Source organism: Panthera leo, chromosome A1, assembly GCF_018350215.1.
Source record: "Panthera leo isolate Ple1 chromosome A1, P.leo_Ple1_pat1.1, whole genome shotgun sequence".
Taxonomy (NCBI): domain Eukaryota; kingdom Metazoa; phylum Chordata; class Mammalia; order Carnivora; family Felidae; genus Panthera; species Panthera leo.
The window spans coordinates 174,175,961-174,203,189 of record NC_056679.1 but is presented as its reverse complement, the minus strand read 5'-3'; the positions used below and the strand labels follow the sequence as shown (position 1 = coordinate 174,203,189).

Genomic DNA, 27,229 nt, shown 5'->3' with positions numbered 1-27,229 from the left:
ACCGCCACTGCCACACCCCATCTCCTCGTGTAAACAGCAGGGCAGTGAGCCTCTTCCTGCCTCCAGTCACATCACTATGCTTACACTCCCCCTCTACCCCAGAGGCCTTGCATCAGAGCTTTTGTGGGAGCTGTTCCCTCCGTCTGGAACCTGTTTGTCCCCCATTTTCATTGAGTTGGCATCTAAGGTCTCAATTCAAATATCTCCTCCAGCTTTCAGTAACTAACTCCTAGACCCGGGCAGCTCCCCCATTATATAATCTTTTTGGCTCCTTTCTATATATAACTTTTTCCTTTCTATCTCCTCTTTCTATATATAACTCTTAGCAGAACTGTAATTAAATGAGCAATACTACAGTGAATTACTTAATATTTGTCTCCCCCACGGTAACAGAAGCTTCTAGATGTTTCTGTCATGCCCACTGCTGTATTTAAAAGCCCAGTACAGTGTCTGCCCCTGGAAGGCACTCAGGTGCTCGTGAATGCTATTTCCCGGCTGTGCAGCTTTAGACAATAATACAGATAACATTTGGTGAGAACCTACCATGTGCCAGGCAGTAAGAGTTTTACAGACTCTTACTGTGCATTTTCACACCCACCACGTGAAGGAGGGCATATTATTTTACGAATTTTACAAATGAGGAAACTAAGGCTCAGAGAGGTTGCAGGAAAGTGCCCAGGGTCACAAAGCCTTCCAGGGTCATGACAGCACTGGAATTAGAACCCAGATCTGTCCAAAGTCCCCGCTCTCAGCCCCTGGGACTCTGCTTCATTTCTCTGTGTGTCAACTTTTGCAGAATAAGGGGATCAAATCACCCTTCTTCACAGGATTGCCTACTGGTTCACCCAGAAGGTACCTAGCATACAGGGGTCGTCTGATGAATACCATTTTCTTTTCCTAGTATAAAATTATTGCCTGGAAAATCAGATTCATCTGTGAGGCCAAGTGAGAAACCCAATCAGACAAGCCTTAACTGATCTCCCCCAAATTGCTGGCAGCTTGCACAATGCCAACTCCCCAGGTGGCTGTGCCTGGAACTCAGGTACGTAAACCTTGAAAGAGGAACTTCATTTTACTTCCCACTGAAAAGAGAAAAGAAAATGCTGGACTCAGTTTGATAAAATTTGAAAGGAGGAGACCTGAGCCTCGAGACTAGTGGCTTTTCTAGATGGCCTCATCCCTCTAGTTAGCAAACAGAATGTACAACCAGTGACATTTCTTCTGTGAGGAACAGTGAGAGGGAAGTTGAGGCATGAAGTAGACTTGGGTTTGCCTCCAGGCTACCTCTGTGCTGGTGGGGTGGCCCTCGGCCGTATTCTTTGTGCTGTGTGGGAGGAATGCAGAGGGAAATGATATTCTGGATCCCACCCACCACAACTCAGTTCCTGGGGAGACACATTGTGATGCTGAATCACCAAGGATCCCCCTAGAAGGAGAGTTTTCCGGGGACACTGAAAACCCAGCATTCTACCCAGTGTGCCCCAGAAAGCACAAGCCTGTGCCAGAGGTGGGTGTAAGTGGGAGGTAGAAGTGAGGGGGCAAAACAAATGCTTCTGGGCTTCTGGACGAGATAGCAGAGGAGGCCAGGCCTTGAAGGAAAACCGAGGGCTCACCAGTCAATAGAAGAGAGGAGGGACATTCCCGGCAGTGAGAACAGCATGTGCAAAGGCACTGAGTCAGGATGGGCCTGGGACTTTCAAAACCAGGAGGAATTCAATGTCACCTGCACTGTATTTCTCATAGTGTTGTCTTGGGACACGAAATTGCACATGGCAGACAGAAGCTGAGACTAAAGAGAGAAGACAGAACCAGGTCACGAAGAACCTTGAATGTCACGTCAAGGATCTAAACTTAGAGACCAACCGAAGCTCGTAATGGAGAGCAATCAGACCTCCTCCCGCACAGAGCCCAGCACGGTGGGTTTGAAAGACATCAGAGAGTGCAGTGAGTGCATTTATCACGCTGGGCTGGGGCTGCTCTGGAAGGCTAATTGGCCAGCATGCCCCCGCAGTGCCTCGCTCTTTGTTATGGCTGCATCTGCTGGGTGATCACTGCAGGTAAAGGTCAGAAGCCTCCCCGGGGGCAGTGCAGGGTACTGCCACCCTGAGCAAATTCTCCCAAAGGTGCCTTTTCAAAGGCTATTAAAACAAAGATGAGGAGAGGAAGCCATGCGACTCGCAGCTGTAACATCCGCGGTCAGCGTGCAAGATGAGTAGAGGAAGTGGCTGGAGCCTGTTCTAATGACTTTCAATTAATTTTCACACACACACACACACTGAATGAGAGGTAGAACAGATGATTGTCTGGTCTTCGTGAACAGTTGGATAAGATCTGTGTTAGATAAGATTGTGTTGTTTTCTCAACTTTTTGCGTGTGAAAATTTTCGCCATAAAATGCGGGGAGAAATAGGCCCATCAGACGCTCACCGGACCCACTGAATTCTGAGGTGAATACGTGTAGATTTCCAAGGTGGGGAAATCACACACACACACACACACACACGCACACACTCACACACTCCACATACCCTGTACCTCTCCTGTTACGTGGACAATAGAAAATGTTGGATGGATGGATGGGTTGATGGGTGGGTGGGTGGATGGGTGGATAGGGGGTGGAGAGAGGTGGGCAAGATCCAGGCCCTGTGGGGAGGGCAAACACAAAGCCATATTACACTATAAGGTAGCAGGTGCCAATGGTATAACTCGGTACAAAGTACAGGCATTCAGGAAAGCTCCAGGGTGTTTGAGCGGTGCCTTAAAAGGAGAGTAGTTAAAGTGAATACGGGAAAGAGCAGAGCTCCAGGTGAGGGAGACAGCAAAGGCAGGTGTGAGAAGGGGTAATACATCTGGGGAAAGCCTGGGTTGCCTCAATGGCAAAGTTAGGGGACAAGTACAGGAGTGTTTGGTGAGATCCAGCTGGAAGGATGGGTTGAAGTCTGATCGAACGAAGCACAGGCATGTAAGGCAGGCTGAGGAGTGTGAGCTGAGTTTGAATCCAGGCTCTCTGCTCACTTGCTAGGGCTGTGACATCCCTTGGCCTCTCTGAGCCTCCGTCTCTCAGACATTAAATGGAGCAGTGATTTCACTCACCCTTGAGTTATTGTGAGAATGAAATGGTATTTCATTTAATATGGGATCTCACCATGCCCAGGGCTATCCTACAGTAAGGAGGTGCTGCAATGTCTCGAGCCATCCCCTGCTGCTGGGCACCCTGATCGTTTCCCAGTTTTTGCCTCTTGCAACCCCCCCGGCACAGAATCCTTTATACATCTTAGCGTGACAGAGGCTATCTTGCCACAGCCTAGGTTCTCAAAAGAACAAATTAGGTCGAAGGGACCTACAGGGGCATCCTTATGCAATGAAGAAATTAGGGAAAGGAGGTTGCTCAGGATTGTGTAGCGTGTGTGCCTGTGTACAAGTAGAAACACGGGGAGAGACTGGAAGGCCCCCATCATACCAAACCGTCAGCAGCAGTCACCTTCTGCTTTCAGGCATGAAAGTCTGGGTGTGCGATAGCTCGAACCGTTGACCCTTCCTGTGTACCTCAGCATACTTGGTTTACTGCCATAAGCATGTCATTGCTTTGGAAGTTTGAAAGGAAAGCTCAAGAAAGTGTTGTTGTTTTTTTTTTATGTTAGCTGTGATGATGAAAATAATGATAATGATCTTGTGGTGCCGTGGCCCTCTAGGGCAGTCACTGTACCCAGAAGGCACAGGATGGATTAAGCTCCAGGCGAACGCATCTCCATCAGATGCTCACCTGCCTTCACGAGAGGTCACCGGAAACTTCTGGGACCTGGGCTGTAAAATAGAAACTCGGCAGAGTGGTTCTTCTTTGAGACATCCTGAAAAACGCACCTACCGCCGCTCTGTTCATCATTGTGCCCCCAGCACCTAGAATAGCATTTGGCACGTTACGTTCTGAAAGAAGTATTTGCTGAAAAGAACAGACAGAAGGAAGAGAAGGAAAGGAGGGAAGGCAGATGAAGTTTGAATTATGTGAGAGACTGCTTCGATTCAGATTTGAAAACCCCGAACGCTAATGAAAACATTGGTCCCAGGGCACAAATACCTATACCTGTATAAGAGGTATACAGAGACTCAGGAAAAAAATGGCTTTCGGAGACAGGGATGCTCAAAAAAGAGAGCTTTGCTGCTATCCCCCCCACAGTTAATTAAATGTACCAGTGAGAGCCATGCTGCTTGTGGTATTTATGTAATGAAAAGATCTTCTAAAAATAATACCCAGAGGCCCAGCTCGCAAGGCCTGGTGGTTGAACCAGCTGGAGTGGCAGAAGGTGACCAAGAGCCGTGATCCTTGCACTGTCACAGTGGTTACGATTAAATGATGCTTCTCATATTCAGGTTGCAAAACCGCTCCAGGCCAGAGCCTAAGAGAGGCTTAATTTTTGTCACATGGCGATTAGCTTGCTTCTGAGAGGGGGTCTACCGTCAGCTTGATTTCTGCACGCTCCCCGGTTGCGGTAGATTGCCTGCTAGCTGCTGTCTGGAAAATCAGGATCAGCTTCTGTGAAAGGGAATCATCAGGGCCTTAGCTGTTTTCATCAGTTGGGATCATAGGATGCCACCAGTAGGAGGGAGTCTCTGGGGTTTAACCAGGAAGTATCGTGTGTGCAACCATTCTGTTGAAGTGGGGTTTGCATGGGGACAGGTGGAAGGAAGGTAGGAAGGATGGGAGGGAGGGAGGAAGGAACTGGAAACCACCAAAATACTCGTGATAAGGGCATAATAGAATAACCATGGCCAGCCACCCCACGGGCTGCTGTGCAGCCACTGGAGAGGCTGAGTAAGCTCTGTGCTGGCTGACCGACGACGTGTGCTGCTATATAAGAAAAGTAAGATTTAGAGAGACGTTGAGAGCAGGTGCCGCTGGCGAACTATGACAGCGGGCAAAATCTGGCCCTCTGCCCGGTTTTGTGCAACCTGTGAGCTCAGGATGGCTTTTACATTTTTAAATAGTTTGGAAATCGTTTTTAAAAAGAGTTAGGAAAAAATCAAAAGAGGAACACTGTTTGGTGACACGTGAAAATTACGTGAAATTCCCAATTTCAGCATCCATAGTAAAGCCTCCTGGGAGCGCAGCCACACTCATTCATTTGCACCTTGTCTGTGTAGGTGCCCTCGTGCTACAGTGACAGAGTTGAGTCATTGCAGCAGAGACCTTGGGGGTTGCACGGCGGAAAATACTGACTACCTGGCCTGCTCCTGAGAAACTTTGTCAGCTCCTGGCTTACTGTATGGTGACGTTTTGTAAAACCCACAGCATCAAGTTCTCAGTGCTTTATCAGAGTAAATTCATTACATTTGCTTATTTATTCATTCATTTTATCATTTATCCATTAGAGGCTTAATGCCTCCCTGTGGGGTCAGGCACTGGGGACCAGCAGCGAACAGCAAATGCAGTCCCTGTTCCTGTGTCTAGAGTCTCTGTCTAGTTCTTTCTTTCTCCCGTATAAGTATCCACTCCAGCCGTATCTCACTAGGTGACACAGTGGTCCAGTCCCTTGCACTCTGCCTCCCTTCCTCCTCCCACTGTGTATCCTGATTGCCTCAGTCCCTCCTAAGGAGAGGTGTCCAGATTGGCCCTGTGCCTCCTGGAGCCTCGCCGGGAGATCGAGGTCTAGACGGATTCGCCTTGAATCAGTCACGCTCTTAGTCTGATTGCAAAGTGTTCAACACTTGACCCTTGCATTTTCAGCTCCTGTTCTCCAATGGTCCTAAGAGGCAGACGCAGCAGTCCTTGACCCCCGTCGCATGGGTGGGAGCATCCATCAGCTATGGAGAACGATGTGGCCACATCTCCACGTGATCTCTCCTGCATAAAACCAAAGCCACCTCCAGACACATGCTCTGGTGCCTCAGTCTCTATGCAAGACCTGGAGAGTGGAGACCTGCTTCAGTCCTTGGAGGAAGCTGGCTCTGCAGGGGGTAATTCGAGGACTGGAATTTGAACCCAGAACCTTCTCTCTTCCTTCGCTCTTCTTCATTCATGTTCGTGCCCGATACCTCCTCGGAGACGGCTCTATTTATTTCTAGAAAAGCAGTACTGCGGCAGTCATCGTAGCCTCCCCATGTCTGGACATTTTCTTTTGGCTCTCCTGGAAGCCTAGAGCCCAGTGATTGGCATAACTGGCACCCGGGGGAGCTGAACGAGCGGCGGCCAGGGGCCGTGGGCAGAGGAAGGAGCCGTGAGGTTCCAGGATGGTACCTAACGGCACAGCCTCTTCCTTTTGTCTGGACTCTCCCCCATGTAGGATCACTGTCAGCGTGGTCCTCGCTGTCCTCATCCTCATCACCGTCGCCGGCAATGTGGTGGTCTGCCTGGCTGTGGGCCTGAACCGCCGGCTCCGCAGTCTGACCAACTGCTACATTGTGTCTTTGGCCATCACTGATCTGCTCCTTGGCCTCCTGGTGCTGCCCTTCTCAGCCTTCTACCAGCTATCCTGCAGGTGGAGCTTCGGCAAGGTCTTCTGCAATATCTATACCAGCCTGGATGTGATGCTCTGCACGGCCTCCATCCTTAACCTCTTCATGATCAGCCTTGACCGGTACTGCGCTGTCACGGACCCCCTGCGCTACCCTGTGCTGGTCACCCCAGTCCGAGTGGCTGTGTCTCTTGTCTTAATCTGGGTCATTTCCATCACCCTGTCCTTTCTGTCTATCCATCTGGGGTGGAACAGCAGGAATGAGACCAGCAATTTCAACCACACCATCCCCAAGTGCAAAGTCCAGGTCAACTTGGTGTATGGCTTGGTGGATGGGCTGGTCACCTTCTACTTGCCTCTGCTGGTCATGTGCATCACCTACTACCGCATTTTCAAGATTGCCCGGGATCAGGCCAAGAGGATCCACCATATCGGCTCCTGGAAGGCAGCTACCATCGGGGAGCACAAAGCCACAGTGACACTGGCCGCCGTGATGGGAGCCTTCATTATCTGCTGGTTCCCCTATTTCACTGTGTTTGTTTACCGTGGGCTGAGAGGGGATGATGCCATCAACGAGGCCTTCGAAGCCGTCGTTTTGTGGCTGGGCTATGCCAACTCGGCCCTGAACCCTATCCTGTACGCCACACTAAACAGAGACTTCCGCACGGCATACCAGCAGCTCTTCCGCTGCGGACCTGCCAGCCACCATGCCCATGACACTACTCTGAGGTCTGGCAGCTCTCAGCTGGCCAGGAATCAAAGCCGAGAACCCACGCGGCAGGAAGACAAGCCCCTGAAGCTCCAGGTGTGGAGTGGGACAGAGGTCACAGCCCCTCAAGGAGCCACAGACAGGTAACCACCCAGCCATTTGTATGCAGGACAAGTGCATGGGGAGGGGGACCCACTAGTGGTAACCCTTAGGTGGCGGCTGTTCACCAGGTGCTGGTTGAACGTTCTGTGCTGGGAACTCTTCGTGAGCACTTTGCAAACCTCGTGGGGTTCCGTCCTCCCAAATCCCCCCAAGGTAGAATCTTGTACTTTCATTTTTAAAGGACCATATTAAATCTCAAAGAACCTGACCAGGGCCACTCAGCTGGGACCTGGACAGAGGCCCTCTGACTCCAGAACTTGTGGGCCCTTTTTTCTAGCTACGTTGTCCTTACAGTCAGGAGCCCTAAGTTTGAAGCCCAACTCTGCCACTTGGTTCGTCATCTGAAGTGTTCACCCAGGCTTTCCAGGACCACCTTCAAATGGCCATGCGCTGATGCTGCCACCTGGGGAGTAACCACAAACCCAGCTCGGTCCACATGCGTTGAGCATCTCTTATGCACCAGCTCTTATGCTAGGGGCACTCGGGTCAGAAGAGAAAGAGGACGGGCCAAATTGGGAAGGCACAACCTTGAAGGTCAGGCTAGGAGCTTGGACCTTATACCATAGGTCTAAGGGGAAGGTGGGAGGATTAGAAGCGAGGGTGGGGGCAACCCAGGCAATTCTGTGCTTTGTGTAGAGAGCTCTGGTTCCCTGTAAGGTGTGGACAAGAGGGATGAGAAGGGGCCATCAGTGAAGAGGGCCATGAGAGAGGAGAAGGGAATAGAGCAAAATCTAGGAGGCTATAAAAAAAATAGGCTCGGAGAGCATTGGATGTTAGGGGTACAGAAGATGCAAGAGAGAGGACACCCCAGGATTCCACCTCCAAGAGGTATCCAGGCTGAAAAGATAAAACAGAATCAGAATGAGATGTAGATAAACGCACCGGTGGCAAAGCCAATGCGGGGTATTAAGGGAAACCCCATCAAACACTTGAGTGGCTCTGAGGAAGCTCACCCACTGCACGGAGAGGGTGTTTACAGGTCTGGGGGAGCTCTAGCTGTTGAGAGGGGTGAACGAATGGGCACTGGTAGAACACCTGGCACATTGCAGTGCTCAACAGATGTTGCTTTCCTTACTCTTCCAACAGACCATGCCAGAATGCTGGTCTGTGTGACTGACCCATCCACCATTCCATCCATCTGTCCCTCCATCCACATATACATCCATCCGTACATACATGCATACATACACCTGTCCATCCGTCCATCTACCCATCCACATATACATACATACATACATACATACACCTGTCCATCCGTCCATCCATCCATCCATCCATCCACATATACATACATACATACATACATACATACATACATACATACACCTGTCCATCCGTCCATCCATCCATCCATCCATCCATCCACATATACATACATACATACATACATTTATCTGCAAACATTTATCAACTTCCCACCACATGCCTGGAACTGTGCTGAGCACTGGAGATGCAGAAGTGACATTTTGGGCATTTATTGCGATGAACAGGATGGAAAGTCAACTGCATAGCCCCGGTCTCAGCTTTGTCCTCACTCGCGCTGTGGTTTGAGCAAGTCCCTGTCCCTCTTGGGCTTCAGTTTCCTCATCGCATAGAGTGTGGGGTCCGTCCTCGTGCAGCCTGCCCTACTCACCTCCCAGGGTTGCCCGATGCACAAGTGAGCCAAGAGAGGTGAACAGGCTCTACAACCCCAATGGGACGTTTGTCTCCCTTCAATAATTGAGCATCGGACTTGAGGAAAGCTTGGACGGATGCTGCAGACCCACACCCTCTGAGTTCTGATCCCTGGGGAGTGCTGTGGGAGCAAAACGGCCCAACTGGACCCCTGGGCCTCATGGTCCCTCTGGTCCTGGCAGCAGCCAAGTATGGAGTGTCCCACCATAGACCTGGATCCTGGGCTCTCCACCCCTCCACTGCTAGCCTTCTGGAACAAGCCTCATTGTTCCTGCTCCAGCCTCCTAACCTTGAGACTCTCCGTCTCAGATCTGTCCCCCAAACCACCCAGCAATGTCTCTCCAAAATGCAGATCTAAAGGCTTCCACATCTGGCCCTGATGGGCAAGACCCCTTCTGACCACGTCCTTCCACATTCCCTCATTCAGAAAGCGACCTCGAGTACAAAGCTAATTTAGCTCGTGAAGCAAAGAACAAAGCACGGGGCGTAGACCTTGAAGAAGGGCTTAGACACTGTAGAAGCCCATTGACACAATTCAGTGTAGTCATGCATGCCACTAGCCACTGCTCTTACCCGTGTGATCCCCTGGTTTATAGGCTGCCTTCGCCCCTAATCCTTAGGGAACAGCATTCAGTAAGTACTCAGCCACAAGAGCTGACACTGGGTACCCACTGGGTGCCAGCTTTACATGTTTGCCATTGTTTCTGTGTGTAATCATTCTGTGGGCATCCTGTCCCCACCCTTGTGCTGGGTGCTAAGGGTGCAAAGGGACATAAAGCAAGCCCCCCACCCCACCCCACCCCAAGCATCGGTCTCACCACCTGTAATCGCTCATGGTCTGGTTGCAGAGTAGACGGGCAGTGGTTCAGTGCAGCACTTGCCAAGGATCGCAACCCAGCGTGCTGGGTGCCCGGATGAGGCGGCTCGTGGCCCAGGGAGCCCATCCCAGGGAGTAGACCTCTGAGCTGAGCCTTAAACGGGGACGGGAAAGACCTTATTCATCCAGGGTGGTACTTTTGGCCTCGTGACCTCATTTCACTTTTCCCACAACCCCATGAAGTAGGTGCTTGTTTAATCTCTGCTTTACAGATGGGAAAAGTGAGGCTCAGGAAAGTGAAGTAAATGGCCCAAGTGATGCAAGCTACTGTGTCAGCCAAAGCCACATTCTGAGCCACATTCTGAGTAGAGAGATAGCAGCCCCCATTACTGGCTGTCCTCTGGGTGCTGGGCGCCCTGTGTATGCCCATCTTTTCTTCTGACCTTCACAGCCACCCTGGGAGGGGGCTCTGAAGCTGAAGCCAGGCTGCGCGTGCCCCGATCACGCACAGTGGCCACAGAGCCAAAGCCTTCAGAGCACATGTTCTGTGTGGCTGTGGCCATGCTCTGTTCTCCAGGCCTTGGAAACGGGGGGCAGAGGGGTTTGGCAGAGGAGGATGGTGAGCTGCTTGGAGGGTTTCACACGATGGTGGGGACCGGGGGGCGCAGGAGGCCAAGAACAGCCAAAGATTGATTTTCACGCTGAGACTGCCAGGGTATCAGGGCCTCATGTGGCCCTCCATCAGGTTGGCTCCCAGCTTCCCTGATGACCGATAGCACTGACCTGACCAAAGGCCCTTATCACTGCTGAGGTGGGTGGAGGTCTGAGCTGAGAATTCCGAAGGGACTACCTGGGCCTGCCCTTGGAGCAGGGAGGGACACGGTCAGCCAGGGTGCCAGCCAATGGGAGACTCTAGGAGGGAGGGGCCCGGCTGGCCCGTCCTCCCTTCTCTGTGGCCTCTCCTGCCCCTGATTGGTTGCCTTCACCCCACCCTCGTCACCTCTCCCCATGTGCTGCCCCGCCCCACTCAGTGGCCTCCACTGTTCTTCCTGGATAGAGGGGTCTGCAGCCGTTTCCTAGGGCTTCTGTAGCAGATGACCTCAAACTTGGTGGCTGAAAACAACACAGAGTGATTCTCTTAACAGTTTGGGAGGTCTGAGATCAAGGTGTGGATGGGGCTGGTTGCTCCTGGAGACAACAGAGGAGAATCCACTTCCATGCCTTTTCCAGCTACTCTCCTTGGCTCACGACCCTTCTCTCCCATCACTTGTCCCTCTTGTCTCCTTTGTCATATCCCCTTCTCCCATCTGTAGCCAGATCTCCTGCCTCTCTCTTATAAGGGCTCTTGTGACTATATTTAGAGTCCACCAGGATAATCCAGGATAATCTCTCCGTCCCGAATTCCTTGACTTAATCACACCTGTGAAGTTCTTTTTTGCCACATAAGGTAACGTGCTCAGGTTCCAGCGATGAGGATGTGGACATCTCTGGGGACCATGTTCAGCTACCACAAGGCCCAGCTCCTCACCTGGCATTAGAAGCTCTACCCTCTTCCTGTTTCTTGCCAACATCCCACGGCCCACACCCACCCTCGACCCACTTCTGCCATTGCCAAAACAAACCTCTCAGCGCCCCGACTCCCCAGGCACACGGCAAGAAATTGCTATACGCCAGCCCTGCTGAGGCATAGCAATGAGCGAATCACAGGTCCTCCTCCCTGAGGGGTGTTATTCTAGGGCAGTGGTTCTCAAAGTGTGGGCCCTCAGCCAGCTGCAGGCTTCCAGAAGCAAAGTAGCCAGCGTCAGGCCACACAGCCTCAAACATGGAATCTAGGATTCCAGCCCAAGCTTGTCTGACCCCAAAGCTTGGGGTCTTTGCACAGTAAATGCTACTTGGACTTAAATTTAGCCTGGATTCAGTGCTAGTCCCATAGATACCAGATGAGGAAACGAGGACACCGGGAAGCCAGTGACCTATCTGAGGTCCAATGCAAATACTGGAGGAGCTAGGAGTAGACAGAGTTCTTTGGGCCCCTGCCCAGGGCTCTTGGGTCCTTTTTCTACATGCTCATTTGCTCTGGGTAATCTCCGAGGGCAGGGAGATAATATTCATGGGCACCTGGAGTATCAACAGTCTCGCTTGGGTGTGGCGCTTCCTCATTCCGACAGAGCACCTGCAGGCTGGAGTCAGAGCTCAAGAAAGACCCTGGGAGAAGAGATGCAAAGGAAGGCGAGGAGGGCAAGGTGCTTTCTTCTCCGAGGCCCCTGGTCAGCTGTCCGCTCAGGCCCCCCTCCCCATCTGCTCTCCCTCCCTCCGCAGCCAGAGAGCAGATTTCCACTCCTGATGCTCTTGGAATAAAATACAAAGGTCTCATCCTGACCTCACAGGCTGTGTACCCCACGCACCCTTGCCTCAGTCCAGACTATCTTATTCCTCTTGATGCCTTCTGTGTGTTTAATGTCTGCACCCCCGGACAGCATGCCCCCCAAGGGCAGGACCGTGTCTGTGTTGTTCACTGTTGTATCCCTAATAGGATGGGCACAGTAATATTTGTTGGATGAACGAATGCATGAATGCGTGAATGCGTGAATATCTAGTTCTGATTTCCCAAGAACTCTAAGAGGTGCATAATGCTGCCCTCACTTCAGAGATCAGGAAACCAAGACTCAAAGAGGGAAGTTCCAGGAACTAGTGGGAGGCAGAAATTCCTGGTTCCCTTTTCTAACTTGGATGTCACAACGGGCCTCCCTCCAAATAGTGGTATCAGGGGCGGGCCTCACAGCGGAAGCCAACCACAGGCTCTGAATCAGGTGTTGGAGAGGGAAGACACCCCTAACGGTAACCCAGCCCCTCCCCCTGGCCCAGAGAGGTGAGGTAACTCGCACCGAGGGCACAGAAAGGGAGCTTCCGAGAGGGGTGGGAGCCCACGGTTCCCGACAGCCTGCTGCTCTGTGGCTGTCCGTGATGTCTCCCCGGCATGTCTGGGTTTGGCCAGAGGTTGGCGGCACAAGAGAGCGGGGGGTTGACTTCATCTGCCGCTCCAAGTTCGGCCTCTGCGGATGCAGCTGGTGTGAAAGAGTTCCAGGAGCCGTGCGCGCATTCTTCTTAAGGAGTGTTGCTCAGAAAGGAAGTTTCCCATAGCTTACCCCGCCAAGAGCCTCGCTTTGTTTACTCTTATCGTTTGGGTTCTAAAGTAGTCTAACTTTTTGGCACACTGATTCCAGCATTTCTTAACAGCCTTTATGGTGCTTTTTGCAGAGGTGCCCAGAGCAGCTCCCCCCTAACGAAGGGGCCTGGCCGCCCCCTTGCTCACTGGAATCCCCCTGGCTGCTTTGTCACCTCTGCCTCTGTGCCTGGCTGTTACCCAGCAAAGCTGCTGGGGTATTCTCCTGCTTCTGGTGTGGAACTAGGGAGCCCCAGTAGAAGTCCTACCCCACCACTGCTTACAGGTTGGTGTGGGTTTGTTTCTGGGCTCTCTGTCCTGGTCCGTTGATCTATGTCTGTTTTTACGCCAATGTCATATTGTTTTGATTACTGTAGCATAGTGGTATAGTTTGAAATCCGAGTGTGATACCTCCAGCTTTGTTTTTCTTTCTCAAGATTGCTTTGGCTGGAGAAAGCCTTTCATGGTTCCATACAAATTTTAGAATTATTTGTTCTAGTTCTGTGAAAAAAAGCCGTCAGAATTCTGATATGGATTGTATTGAATCTTTCTTTGGACAGTATGGACATTTTAGCAATGTCAATTCTCTCAGTCCATGAGCATGGAATGTCTTGACATTTATTTGTGTCTTCAATTTCTCTGGTCAGTGTTTTATAGTTTTCAGTGTACAGGTCTTTCACCACCTTAGTTAAATTTATTCCTAGGTATTTTATTCTCTTTGATTCAGTTGTTAAAGACACTGTTTTCTTAATTTCTCTTTCTGATAGTTCATTATTACTGTAGAGAAATGCAACAGATTTCTGTATGTTGATTTTGTATTCTGCAACTTTACTGAATTCATTTATAACAGTTTTTTGGTGCAGTCTTTAGGGTTTTCTGGATATCGTATCCTGTCATCAGCAAGTAGCAACAGTTTTACTTCTTCCTTTCCAATTTGGGTGCTTTTAGTTTCTTTTTCTTGTCTAACTGCTGTGGCTATGACTTCCAATATGGTGTTGAATAAAAATGGCAAGAGGGGACATCCTTGTCTTGTTCTTGATCTTAGAGGAAAAGCTTTCAGCTTTTCACTGTTGAGTATGACGTAAGCTGTGGGTTTGTCATATGTGGCCTTTAATATATTGAAGTATGTTCCTTGTATACCCACTTTCTTGAGAGTTTTCTTGTATCATAAATGGATATTGAATTTTGTCAAATGCTTCTTCTGCATCTATTGAGATGATCATGATTTTTTAAAAAAATTTAATATTTATTTATTTTTGAGAGAGAGAGAGAGAGTGAGCAGGGGTGGGAAAGGGGAAAAAAGAGAGGGAGACACAGAATCCAAAGAGGCTCCAGGCTCCACGCTGTCAGCACAGAGCCTGACACGGGGCTCGAACTCACAAACCATGAGATCATAACCTGAGCTGAAGTCGAACGTTTAACTGATTAAGCCACCCAGGTGCCCCAATCATGATTGTTTTTAATGTTTATTTATTTATTTTGAGAGAGAGAGAGAGAGAAAGGGAGGGAGAGAACATGCATGAGCAGGGGAGGGGCAGAGAGAGAGGGAAAGCGAGAATCCCAAGCAAGTTCCATGCTGTCTGTGCAGAGCCCAATGCAGGACTTCAACCCACAAACCGTGAGATCATGACCTGAGCCAAAATTAAGAGTCAGGTGCTTAACCAACTAAGCCACCCAGGCACCCCAGAGATGATCATATGATTTTTATACATTTTTTTGTGAAAGTAGTGTATCACATTGATTAATTTGAGATGAACCATGCTTGCATGGTTGCATCCTTAGAATAAATCCCACTTGATCATGGTATGTGGTCCTTTTAATGTATTGTTGAATTTGACATGCTAATATTTTGTTGAGGATTTTTGCATCAACGTTTATCAGGGATATTGGCCTGTAATTTTCTTTTTCTCTATGGTGTCCATGTCTGATTTTGGATCAGGGTAATGCTGGCCCTAACATGAGTTTGGAAGTATTCCCGCCTCTTCAATTTTTTGGAAGAGTTTGAGAAGGGTAAGTATTAAATCTTTAAATGTTTGGTAGAATTCACCAGTGAAGCTGTGTAGTTTTGGACTTTTGTTTGTTAGGATTTTTCGGGGGGAGTGGGAGGGGGGAATTTTGATTACTAATTCAGTCTCTTTAACAATTGGTAATCGGTCTATTCCAGTTTTCTATTTCTTCATGATTCAGTTTTAGAAGATTGTATGTTTCTAGAAATGTATCCATTTCTTCCAATTTGTCCAGTTTGTTAATGTATAATTGTTCTTGGCAGTCTCTGATAATCCTTTGTATTTCTATGCTATCAGTTATAACTTGTCTTCTTTCATTTTTTATTTCACTTATTTGAGCCTTCTCCCTTTTTCTTAGGATGAGTCTGGCTAAAGATTTGTCAATTTTGTTTCTTTTTCAAAGAACCATATCTTAGTTTCATTGGTCTTTTCTTTTTTTTTTCTTCTTTTTTTGGTCTCTATTTCATTTATTTCTGCTCTGATCTTTATTATTTCTTTACTTCTACTAACTTAGGGCTTCATTTGTTCTTCTTTTTCTAGTTTCTTTAGGTGTAAAGTTCGATTATTTATTTGGGATTTTTCTTATTTCTTGAGGTAGGCCTGTATCCCTATGAACTTCCCTCTTAGAACTGCTTTTGCTGTATCCCATCAATTTTGGATTGTTGTCATTCCATTTTCCTTTGTCTCAAGGTATTTTTTTTGTATTTTCCCTTTGATTTCTTCCTTGACCCATTGGTTGTTCAGTAATATGTTTTTTAATCTCCATGTATTTGTGATTTTTCCAGTTTTCCTTTTGTAATTAATTCCTAGTTCCATACCGTTGTGGTCAGAAAAGATGCCTGATATGATTTCAGTCTTCTCAAATTGATTGAGACTTGTTTTGTGGCCTAACATGTAATGTGCCCTGGAGAATGTTCCGTACGTGTTTGAAGAGGATGTGTATTCCACTGTTTGGGGATGGAATATTCTGTATATATCTTTTCAGTCCATCTGGCCTAATGTGTCATTTAAGGCCAATGTTTCTCTGTTGATTTTTTTGTCTCGATGATCTATCCATTGATGAAAGTGGAGTTTTAACGTCCCCTACAATCATTGTATTGCTGTCATTTTCTCTGTTAGTATTGGCTTTATATATTTAGGTGCTCCTCTGCTGGCACATACATATTTATAAGTGTTACCATCTTGTTGTGTTGACCCCTTTATCATTACATAGTGCCCTTTTTTGTCTTTTATCACAGTCTTTGCTTTAAAGTCTATTTTGTCTGATATAGGTATAGCTAAACCAGCTTTCTTTTCATTTCCATTTCCATGGAATATCTTTTTTCACCCCTTCACTTTCAGTGTGTGTGTGTGTGTGTGTGTGTGTGTGTCCTTCGATCTGAAGTAAGTCTCTTGTAGGCAGAATATAGTTGTCTTATTTTTATGCTTTCAGCCACTCTGTGTTTTGTTATTAGAAAATTTAGTCCATTTACGCTGATTGGTAAGTGTGTACTTACGGCCATTTTGTCAGTTGTTTTCTGGATGTTTTATAGTTCCTCACTGTTTTTGTTCTTCTTTTGCTCTCTTCCTTTGTGGTTTTATGCCTTTCTTTAGTGTTAGGTTTAGATTCCTTTCTCATTATGTTTTGCTATAGGTTTTTGCCGCATGGTTACCATGAGGTTCACATAGAACAGTGTATACAGATGTCTCATTTGAGTTGCTAGCAACTTGAACTTGAATGCATTCTAAAAACTCTATATCCTTCCCCCATGTTTTATGATTTTCATGTCATATTTCCATTCTTTTATTTTGTATATCACTTAACTAATTATTAGTTTTAGTTAATTTTACCACTTTTATCTTTTAACCTTTATACTAGCTTTATGCATGGTTAATCCACTCCCTTTACTGGTCATATTTTTACTTTCATATATTTTCTTGTTATTAGTTCGTGCCTTTTCTTTACAGCTGAAAGAAATCCCTTTAACATTTCATGTAAGGCCACCGGTGATGAACTCCTTTAACTTCTGCTTGTCTGGAAAACTCATGATCTCTCCTTCAATTCTGAACGATAACCTTGATGAGTAGAGTATTCTTGGCTGGAAGTTTTTTCCTTTCAGCAGTTTGAATATATCATGCCACTCCCTTCTGGCCTGCAAAGTTTCTGCCAAGAAATCAGCTCATGATCTTATGGGAATTCTCTTGTATGCAGGAAGTTGTCTTCTCTTGCTACTTTTGAGATTCTCTTTTTAAGTTTTGACATTTCAATTATAATGTGTCTTCATGTGATTCTCTTTGGTTTTATCTTTTCTAGAGCTCTCTAAGCTTCCTTGATGTTTGTTTCTGCTCCCAGGTTAGAGAAGTTTTCAGCCATTATTTCTTCACACAAATTTTCTGCCCCTTTCTCTCTTTTCCTTCTGGGACCCCTATAAAGCAAATGTGACTCTGCTTCGTGTTCTCCCATAAGTCTCTGAAACTGTCTTCGCTTTTTAAAATTCTTTTTCTCTCTTGGTGAGTTCTACTGCTCTGTCTTCCAAGTCACTGATCTGTTCTTCTGCTTCATCTGGTCTGCTCTTGAACCCCTCTAGTGTATTTTTCAGTTCCATTATTGTATTCTTCAGTTCTGTCACTTCTGTTTGGTACTTTCTTGTATTTTCTGTCTCTTCATTGAAGTTCTCACTTCAATCCTTCTCTTCAGTTCTGTCACTTCTGTTTGGTACTTTCTTGTATTTTCTGTCTCTTCATTGAAGTTCTCACTTCAATCCTTCTCTTCAGTTCTGTCACTTCTGTTTGGTACTTTCTTGTATTTTCTGTCTCTTCATTGAAGTTCTCACTTCAATCCTTCTCCTAAGAATCTTCATGATCATTACTTTGCATTCTTTAACAGGTAGATGATTATCTCTGTTTCATCAAGATCTTTTTCTGACATTTTGTGTCTTGTTCTTTGATTTGGAACATATCCCTCTGTTTCCTCATTTTGCTTGCCTCTCTGTGTTTGTTTCCATGTATTAGTCAAAACAACTACCTCCCCCAGTCTTGAAAGAGTGGCCTTATACAGGAAATGAATCAACCTTGCCCCAGCTCTTACTTGTCCCTCAAACCTTTGTGATTGTCTGAGTAGCCTGATTTATTCTTTTTTAAAAATTTTTTTTTTTTTTAATTTTTTTTTTCAACGTTTTTTATTTATTTTTGGGACAGAGAGAGACAGAGCATGAACGGGGGAGGGGCAGAGAGAGAGGGAGACACAGAATCGGAAACAGGCTCCAGGCTCCGAGCCATCAGCCCAGAGCCTGACGCGGGGCTCGAACTCACGGACCGCGAGATTGTGACCTGGCTGAAGTCGGACGCTTAACCGACTGCGCCACCCAGGCGCCCCTAAAAATTTTTTTATGTTTATTTTACTTTTGAAAGAGAGAGACAGATGAGCGTGAGTGGGGGTGGGGTAGAGAAAGAGGGAGACACAGAATCTGAAGCTGCCAGCACAAACCGTGAGCTCATGACCTGAGCTGAAGTCAGACACTTAACCGACTGAGCCACGCAGGGGCCCCATCCTGATTTATTCTTGATAGGCCTCTGTTGTTGAAGGTATGCCCAGACCTGCCAGTGTTCCAAAGGGAGTAATCATAGGCAGCACCTAATTTCAGGCTGATTAGAAGCCAGATCCTTAAGCAGCAGCTTTTTACGTATGCAAATATATATAGTCCTGTGGGACTGTAATTGTAAACCTTGCTGGCCTCCAGACCACGAAATCTGGAGGTGTCCTAGGGGCAACTGTTGCAAAAATCAGGGCTCCAGGCAAGTGTGTGAGCTCTTTTCTAAGAGATGCCAGTGAGCTGTGTAAAGGCCGAGGGAAGGCTTTCTCCTTGCCTACATTCCCTGAGAGTGCCTCGGTAGCCTCTAGATGCCTGGCAAACCTGAAGCCTGTCCCTCGGGTTAAAGCTCTAGGACGAGTAGATGGGCTTTTTTCAGAGGCAGGTGGGACTTATGTTTCAGTCTGCTGTCTGTGCAGTGCCCTGGGTATAGTAGCCTTCCCAGAACTCTCTGGGTCCCCTGGGGCCCGGAAACACAAGCACCTCTGGCCACAAGGGGCAGGTGATCGAGGGGTATCCCCCATGTGGACTGTACTTGCCCACCGGCTTTAGTGAGGTTGTCAGAGAGTGTTGAGGCTGGGGCCTACCTAGCTGTGCTAGCAAGGTAGAGGGAAAATGCAAAAATGGCGCTCACCAGCACCTCCATCCCCAAAGTCCTAACTGACCTCTGCCCTCTCTGGCGAATACTGTAAGATTAGCAAATGCAGCCCGCCTGGGTGGCTGCAGCATGCCTGGGTGGCTCCATCGATTAAGCATCTAACTCTTGATTTCAGCTCAGGTCACGAACTCACTGTTCCTGGGATCGAGCACTGCGTCGAGCTCTGTGTTGACAGCACGGAGCCTGCTTGGGATTCTCTCTCTCTCTCCCTCTGCCCCTCCCCCCCCAAAAAAATCTAAGTTCGCAAATGCATCTCCTGCACGTACAATCCAGTCACCTCTTAAACTGCTGCCTTTCTGCTGGTCCCCTGATGAGCGAGTCCGTGCATGAGCCATTAAGTCCCTCAAAGGAGTATCTCGTCTCCACAGACCCCAGGTTTCCTGGACGTAAGCCCCATTGGTTTCCAAAGCCAGATGTTTGGGGGGGGCCTCTTCTCTTCAGTGCAAGTGCAACAGGTTGGGGTGCCCAGTGTGTAGCACAAACCCCTCTCTCCTCAGAGAGAGAGTCCAGACCCATGAGATCTTCCCGTATTGTGAATTATCCCGCCGGGGTTGAGGTTTTTGGTGAGACTGCATCTCTGTCTCTCCTACCTGTCTCGATGTGGCCCTTCTATGCCTTGTTGTGGACAGAAATGTGCCGCTACATTTCCATCCTTTGTCAGCAGGAATTGTTCCATGTGTAGCCGTAGACTTGGTGTGTCCATGGGAGAAGGCGATTTCAGGGTCTTCCTACGCCGCCCTCTTGGACACCAACTTCCATCTTTATTCCTTTCCTGTAACAGTTTTATTGAGGTATACTTCACACACTGTGCAATTCAGCCATTTCAGTATACAATTCACTGGTTTTTAGTATATTCACGGAGCTGTGCCACATCGCCACAACCAATCATAGAACATTTTCATCACCCCCCCGAGTGAAACCCTGTAGCCTTTTGCAATCACCTCCCGATCCCAATCCCCTACCGGCCCCCAGCCAAGAAACCACTAATCTATTTTCTATCTCTACAGATTTGCCTATTCTGGACATTTCATACAATGTGTGGTCTGTCGTGCCCTGCTTTTTCATGTAGCATGATGTCCTCCAGGTTCCTTCTGTCTTGCCTTTTCTTCCTTCCTTCCTTTCTTCCTTTCTGTTTTGTGTTTTCTTTTCTTCCCTCTGTTTCTTCCTCCTACCCCTCCTGCATCCATGGTCCCATTCACTAAAGCGCTTGGGCTTTATGGAAGCTTTTGGCCATTTATAGGCCCTGTTTGGGGAGCTCCAGGCATGAGGCTGTATCATGGACCCCTAGACTCCCCTTGTCCCTGCCACCTGCCCAGAACACCCGTTCCCAGGCCTGCAGTGCTCATGCTTCAGCACAGCTGCAGGAGAGCAGACAAGCTACAGCAAGAAATTAATCCTTTTCATCTTCTGTCTCTTCTGAGCATTTGGGGAATGAGATTCCTTTCTACCCCCAGAGAGGAAGTTAGGGGAAGGAGAGCAGAGAGAGAGAGAGAGAGAGGAGGTGGGAAGCCTTTTACAGCCTTAAAAGTCAAGGAGAATAAATAGTGACTTCCCAGGAGTCACTTGAAAGGTAGAGAACTCCTCATTTCACTCCCTGGGAATTGTGCCTTTGAAGCCAGCTAGAAGCCCCAGCTTGTGCCCAGGCCATCCCCCCTCCCTCCCTCTGGCTTCATGCAGACCCCTGCCCCTGCTTGTTCCCCACCTTCGCTGTCCACTCCTTCTGTAGCAGATCTGATGGGACATGCTTTGGGGCTGCCTTCCCAGGGGCTGTGATGAGGAGGGAAGGGGAACTGTGCATTTGGGACCACTGCTAGTAGCTTTCTCCCCATAAAAAGAGGGTGAACACTCCAGGTGAACAAATGAGTGAAGGTCCCTTCTCCAGGGGATCCAGCCCCAGGGCATACAGCTTGGCAAACAGGAGGAGGCCTGGGTTTCAGCCCTGATGCCCTTGCGCAGGGACAAGGGAAGCTCTGCAGACTTTCCAGGCTCCCTGGGAAATTGCATGGCATCAGGCAAGAGTCAGCAAATCTTATCTGCAAAGAGCCAGATAGTAGATAGTTTGGGCTTTGCAACCCGTATGTTCTTTGTCGCAACTACTCAACTCTGCTCTTTCGATGTGAAAGCAGCCACAGACAATACGTAAATGAATGGGGATGGCTGTGTTCCAATAAAACTTTATTATGGACGCGGAAATTCGAAATCCATATCATTTTCATGAGTCCTGAAATGTTATTCTTCTATTGATTCCCCCCTATCACCACCACCATCACCATTTCAACAAAAATAGGTTGGTAGGCTGGATTTGGCCTGCAGGCGATTTGGCCTGCTGCCAACCCTTGGTGTAGGGGAAAGAAATGGGTGTCAGTTCCAGCCCCAGCACTTGCTGGGCTCTGTGACTCCAGGCCCATGGCCTGCTCTCTCTGTGCTTCAGCCTGCTCATCTGCAAAACAGGGATGAAAATGTCTCCCTGTGGGGATAGCAATAAGGCTCAGCATCAATTTATACAAAGCACCTAGCATAGAGTAGATGCTTAGTAAGTGGTAGCCTGCCTCCCCTCCTTCCTTCCTTCCTTCCTTCCTTTCTTCCTTCCTTCCTTTCTTCCTTCCTTCCTTCCTTCCTTCCTTCCTTCCTTCCTTCCTCTCTTTCACCCCTCTACAAAGGAGCAGCTGGAAAGTTCAAGGCAGGCTTTGTGGATTCATATCGCAGCTGTGCCACTGAATTGTTCAAATCAGGCCCTGACCCCTGAGCCTCATATCTCTCCTCCAAAAATGGGGGGCTTGGATCAGTCTCAAGGGACCATTTCAACCCTCATTATATATAAATGCTTAACAAGGGAGAGATTTTATGCCAAACCCCCAGTGTGTTTGTGTCAAGAATCTTCTGGCAAGGGCAGCGAAGAACATGTTTTTCATACTAATGAATCATTCTGAGTTACGGAGGCAAATTCAGGAAAATGTGTCCTTGTCACGACCCAAGCTGTGAGTGCAGGTAGGGGTGCAGACCAGGTGCACGGCGGGGCTGCCGAAAGAACCCCAGCCTGGCAGATGGGGGATCTGGATTTCTCATCGCCTCTGCCACTGACTGGCTGTGTGGCCGTGAGAAGATCGCATCCCTCTCTGAGCCCCAGTTTCCTCATCTGTTAAAGAGAGCTAAGATTTCTGCCAGCTGCCACTGCTTCTACAGAAACAGCAGTGGGTCACAGGCTTCTCAGCTTTTGGGTGTTCATTAAACCCGTAGGGGCTGTGTGTGGCAGCGCTGGGGGACAGGAGCAGGGTAATGCCTGAGACCCGCTGTGCATTTCAGGGTGTCCACAGCCCCTGAGTCTCTCCTGGGGTTTGTGGACCACTTACTCTCTGCCCAGAGGTAGAAAGGAGGGGACAGGGGAGTTTGTCCCAACTGGCAAAAAGTAGCAAAAAGTGGTTCTACAAAGCCTCGGTGGGTCCGCTTCTCTGTACAGATTGTGCAGGAGGTTGCAGGGTGGAGGGAGGGTCACAGGCTTGGGCATCACAGGCCCGTGGATGAGACTCCGGTCTTCCTCATTCCGGGACTGAACACGTGTCATTGTGACCCAGGGATGGACATTTGGGATGGGCGGCAAGGCAGTCCCAATGCCCAGAGGATTCAGGGAACTTCCACACTGATTTTGGAAACACAGTATCTATAAATACTTAATCATTGTTGAAAGGGAACATTCAAATGGAAAGTCAAAGAGAAACCCCATTTCTGTTGCCGTCTTATGCAATCCCTGAAATCATGGCTCTCTCCTCCCTTCAGGCTTTTCCTGAGCCAACGTGGCTTTAATATCCTGGCAACAAGAGGTGACACACTTTGAGTTCCTCAGCAGGCCACATGTCTCCTGTTTTGGGGGCTGCTAAGTCTTACTGATTCATTCGTCCACTCTTCCTTTACCAACGGCCCAGAGGGAGGTGATGTCTCAGAACGTCTCAGCTGACTCCTGAAGGACAGTTGGAATTTTCTAAGCTGAGGAGCAGAGGTGCCATTCTGGGCAAAGGGACAGCGTGGGGAGAGGGGTGCGCTCGTGGGCAATGCGATGCCGTGTAGTGCTGTGGTCTGCTGAGAGAGCTCTGAGGGCTGATCTCCCCGTTGTGCTGGCTAGTTGATCTTGAGCAAGTCCTCCCCTCTCTAGGACTCTGTCCCCATCTGAAAAGTGAGGCTGGTCCTTACAGCACCTCTGTCCCAGGCTAGAGAAAGGAACAGGGCTGTTAGTGCCCTGTGCCCGCCCAGCTGTAAGATTCTTTGCTGCATTCCGCTCTGGGTGCCCTTGGACCATTTCGTGGAAGCTGGAGAAAGGCATGCTTTCCAGGTCCGAGAGCTCAGTCACTTCCAGCTGTAAACATGGTGACTTTGGAAGTTGAACCAACTCAATACGAGATCGTCTCCACTCTCCTCCCCCGCCCCCAACCATCTCCTTCCCACCAGGGTAAGCGAAGTTCCCCAGGCTGTCTGACCCCCACAGCACCCTCTGGACCATGATAGACCTATCCTGCCAGGTTCCCTCCATGGTGTTTGCGCCATGGTCGGGCCCGGGGACACCGCTGACCTACTCCTGGGCTCTATCTGGCACTGCCAAAGACCAACCACATTCTCTCAGGGGCTTTGGCCTCTGCTGCAGGTTCCCAGCCCCCTGGACCTCTCCCAGCAGGCAGGCCTCAAAGCCCAGTCATGTGCTGGGGCTCACTGTAGGTCCAGGAGATCTGGGGGACCCCCTGTACCCCCCATGGGAGCAGAGGAATTGGGGTGCAAGGGATCCCTCCCTTGTCCTGGCTTCCAGCTGGGAGTAGGGCACAAGCCCCTGTGCGTTCAGACCCCCACACTCGTCCTTCAGTGACCCCCACCTCACCTCCAGTCACCCCAGTGACCCCAAGGGAGGGCAGCAGGGGCAGGGCCTACTCTCCCACCTAACTCTAGGCTCCTGGCCCAGCCCCCAGCTGGTCCCTCCTCTCTGGGTGGTGGGGGACTGCTCTCATGGACTCTTGAACGCCAAACACCCTAAGACTTTCTCACTGCTGTTTCTGTCTGGGGCCTAAGGAATCATCTGTGCCCTCGCCGGCCTGGATGGTGGGGGGGCAGCAATGGCAATAGGGACTAGCAAGAGGGAGAAGCGCCTGGCACGTTGGCCTGCCCTCAACAACTAACTCCTGGTGATGGTCATCAGTCACTGCCACGGCTCTAGGAGTGGTTGAGTCTGGTGGAGTCGGGGTGCCTGGAAGCTTCTGACCTTGGGCAGTTTACCTAGCCTTTCCTTGCCTCAGTTTGTTTGTCTGCAAATGGGGGCATTTTAAGTACCAACTTAAAAAAAATCGTCAGGATTAAAGGAGAGAATAAATATGAAGGCCTGAGAACAGTGCCTGGCATGTGGGGGTGTCTCTCAGTGGACACCGGCCTATGGCAGTTTGCTTGTGGGGGGAGGGGTGCATGAAGGGCCTCATCACTGACTGAAATGTTTCCCTACGTACTTTGCTGTTGTGTCCGCTTTTTTTTTTTTTTTTTTTTTTGCTGTTATAAGCAACCCTGTGATGAACATCTCCACGCAGAGGATATTTTGTGTCTTTCAGATTATTTCCCTAGAAACTGAATTTCTGGGAAGAGCATTACTGGTAGAAGGGGAGGGAGATTTTAAGCCTTTTGTTACACTTTGCACGGTTGGTTTTTAGACAGGCTGTTGGCCTCCCTGCCACCAGCCACATCTGAAGGTATCACTTCCTCAAAGCCACATAAGGGAAGCATCTTGGAAGGGCTGTGAGTGGGGGGCTGGCCAGGGCAGGACATAGATGCAAGGAGAAGGGGCCAGAGGGGGCGGAGGGGACAGGGAAGAGGGGAGAAGAGTCTTTGAAAGGGCTGAGAAGGAGCCGTCAGAGAGAGGAGGCCCTGTCACACATCCAGGTCCTGAGCCATTCAGAGCAAACAAGTCTCAAACTGAAGAGACCAGCATGGTGATGCAGGGAGCTCGGTCCACGATGCAGCACCTGACCACTCCTGACCTTGGGCAAATGCCAGGCCTGCCTGAGCCTCAGTCCCCCCATCTGCAAAATGGGCATGCCACTTCGCCTGCCTCACAAAAGTAGGGCAGAACGAGTGATAGGAAATGACTTTGATAATTGACTCAGGGGCCCTGGGTTCTTCTGACATAAGCACCCACTGGTGTAAGAGGGCAGGGGCTCTGGAGCCTTCTTCAGTTTTACAAAACGTTCTTTAGTCTCAAGAAGAGGCTTGGGCAAGCATGCCGGTTTCGTGGGGGTTACTGGAGGGTTTGAGCAACAGGGCGGGGGAAGCACAAGGCTGGGACCAGGGTGGAACGGAGTGTGACCCAGATCGACGGAGGATGCCCGGCCTCCCCGAGAGCCATGTTGTGTATTGGAAGGGGGCAGAGTGGGCAGGGCGTCTCCAGCTTTACAGCTGGGCCACACTGGGCTCCCTCGAGGCTCTGCCACTTGCTTGCTGGGAGTCGCTGAGCAACTGACTAAAGTTCTCGGGGCCCAGACTTCCTCGTCTGTCAGAGATAAGAAGTTAACGACTATATCCTATGTGTCATGTAGGTGCTGGAGAGTTCAGGGTTAAGTGCCCAACCCATGAGCACTTTATTATTCTGCGGTCCGAGTACAGCCGCAGGACATGGATAACGTGGAGGCACAGGAGGGGTTGAGTGGAACTAGAGCCCCCCACGCCTTCAGTTTTTCAAGCAACAAGCCCAGCATGCTGTAACACCCAGCTCCACTTACTGGCTGTGTGACCTCGGGCAGGTTTCCTAACCTCTCTGTGCCTTAGTTTTCTCCTCCATCGACAGGGAGAGTAATAGCACTTACCCCATGGCGTTGGTGTGTGGATTAAATGAGCTCATACATATAAATGCTGAGAGCCGGAGTGGGGGGGTCGCTCCAGGGATGGCGGCTATCACTGGCTTTCTCTCAGGGCTCAGAGCACAGGCTTTGGACCAAGCAGACATGGCAAGAACCCCATTCCTCTACCCACACGCTGTGTGGCCTTGGTCAGGTCACTTAATTCCATGAAGGGCTGCTCCCCTCATCTGCAAAGATGTGGGTGGTGCCCACCTGGCAGGTCAGGCACACAGTAAATGCTCAACATGACTGGTGACCGAGAGTCTTAGAGAGAACACCCCTGAACGCTGCGTGGCCCCACACCCTGCAGCCTCTGCCCTCCCCGTGGTGGGCACACGGGACAAAGGGTCACGCTCCTTCCCCATGCCTGGCACTCACTCGGGTGCCATCTCACTGACCCACATAGTTGTAAAATCATGGAGAAGGGCCAGGGCAGGCCACAAGCTGAGACTGTCCATCGGTGGGCTCCTGACCCCTCCCCCCCGCCCCCCCCATCCTGCAGCTTCCAGCACCTGCCAGGTCCCATGCAGACCCGCCCACCGCGCCCATCACGTTCTGGCTATAGGATCCCGTGCCGTCTCCTCTCCAGCTACATCCCGGGCTCCTCCTTCTCCGGATGAACTAGGCACCCCTGCTCTCAGAACACAGCCCTCAGCTCAGGCTGCCTCCTCTGCCCAAAGAGACCTCCCCCCCTCCCCACATCCCCTTTCAGTTCCCACCCATCGCCCCAGGCCAGCTCAGATGCCACCTGCTCCACGTCGCTTCCCCTGAGGCCCGGAGCCAGGAATGGTTCTGTGCCGCACGGTCTTGCCCATGCACGCCCGGACACACTCAGGCCCTGGCACGCACTCACACACCCACACGGCTGTGTGTGTCCACACACCAACCCTCACCCGTGAGTCGCTTGAGACCAGCGGCCCCGCCCTTAACCGTCTCCACATCTCTCATACTAGCTCGTTCTATCAAATTCATTCAGTCTGGTCTTCCAGAAGGAGCGTGCCCCAGTGGGAAGGGGGTGCAGGTGGGAGACAACGGCCGTTGTTTCATATTTGAGTTTTGCTAGGGAGTGACCTAGGGGCATTGCTGAGATGCCCAGAGCCTCAGTTTTCTGGTCTGTGAAATGGGACACCGGTGCTTGCCTCATAGTGCCAGTGGTTAACTAGAAA

The 27,229-nt window shown here is 49.6% G+C and overlaps 1 protein-coding gene across 2 annotated transcripts in view; it reads left to right on the top strand.

Moving 5' to 3' along the window:
* HRH2 (histamine receptor H2) overlaps window positions 1–27,229 on the top strand; it is a 53,443-nt gene that overhangs the window by 15,675 nt on the left and 10,539 nt on the right. The window contains exons 1-2 of one of the 2 annotated variants that reach the window (XM_042946200.1): window positions 1,778–1,916; window positions 5,722–7,300. In XM_042946200.1, the coding sequence (XP_042802134.1) occupies window positions 6,225–7,300 (1,076 nt within the window). In that variant the 5' untranslated portion in view covers window positions 1,778–1,916; window positions 5,722–6,224. Of the gene's footprint in view, window positions 1–1,777; window positions 1,917–5,721; window positions 7,301–27,229 lie in introns of those variants that run through there. The other variant, XM_042946190.1, reaches the window with a different exon arrangement.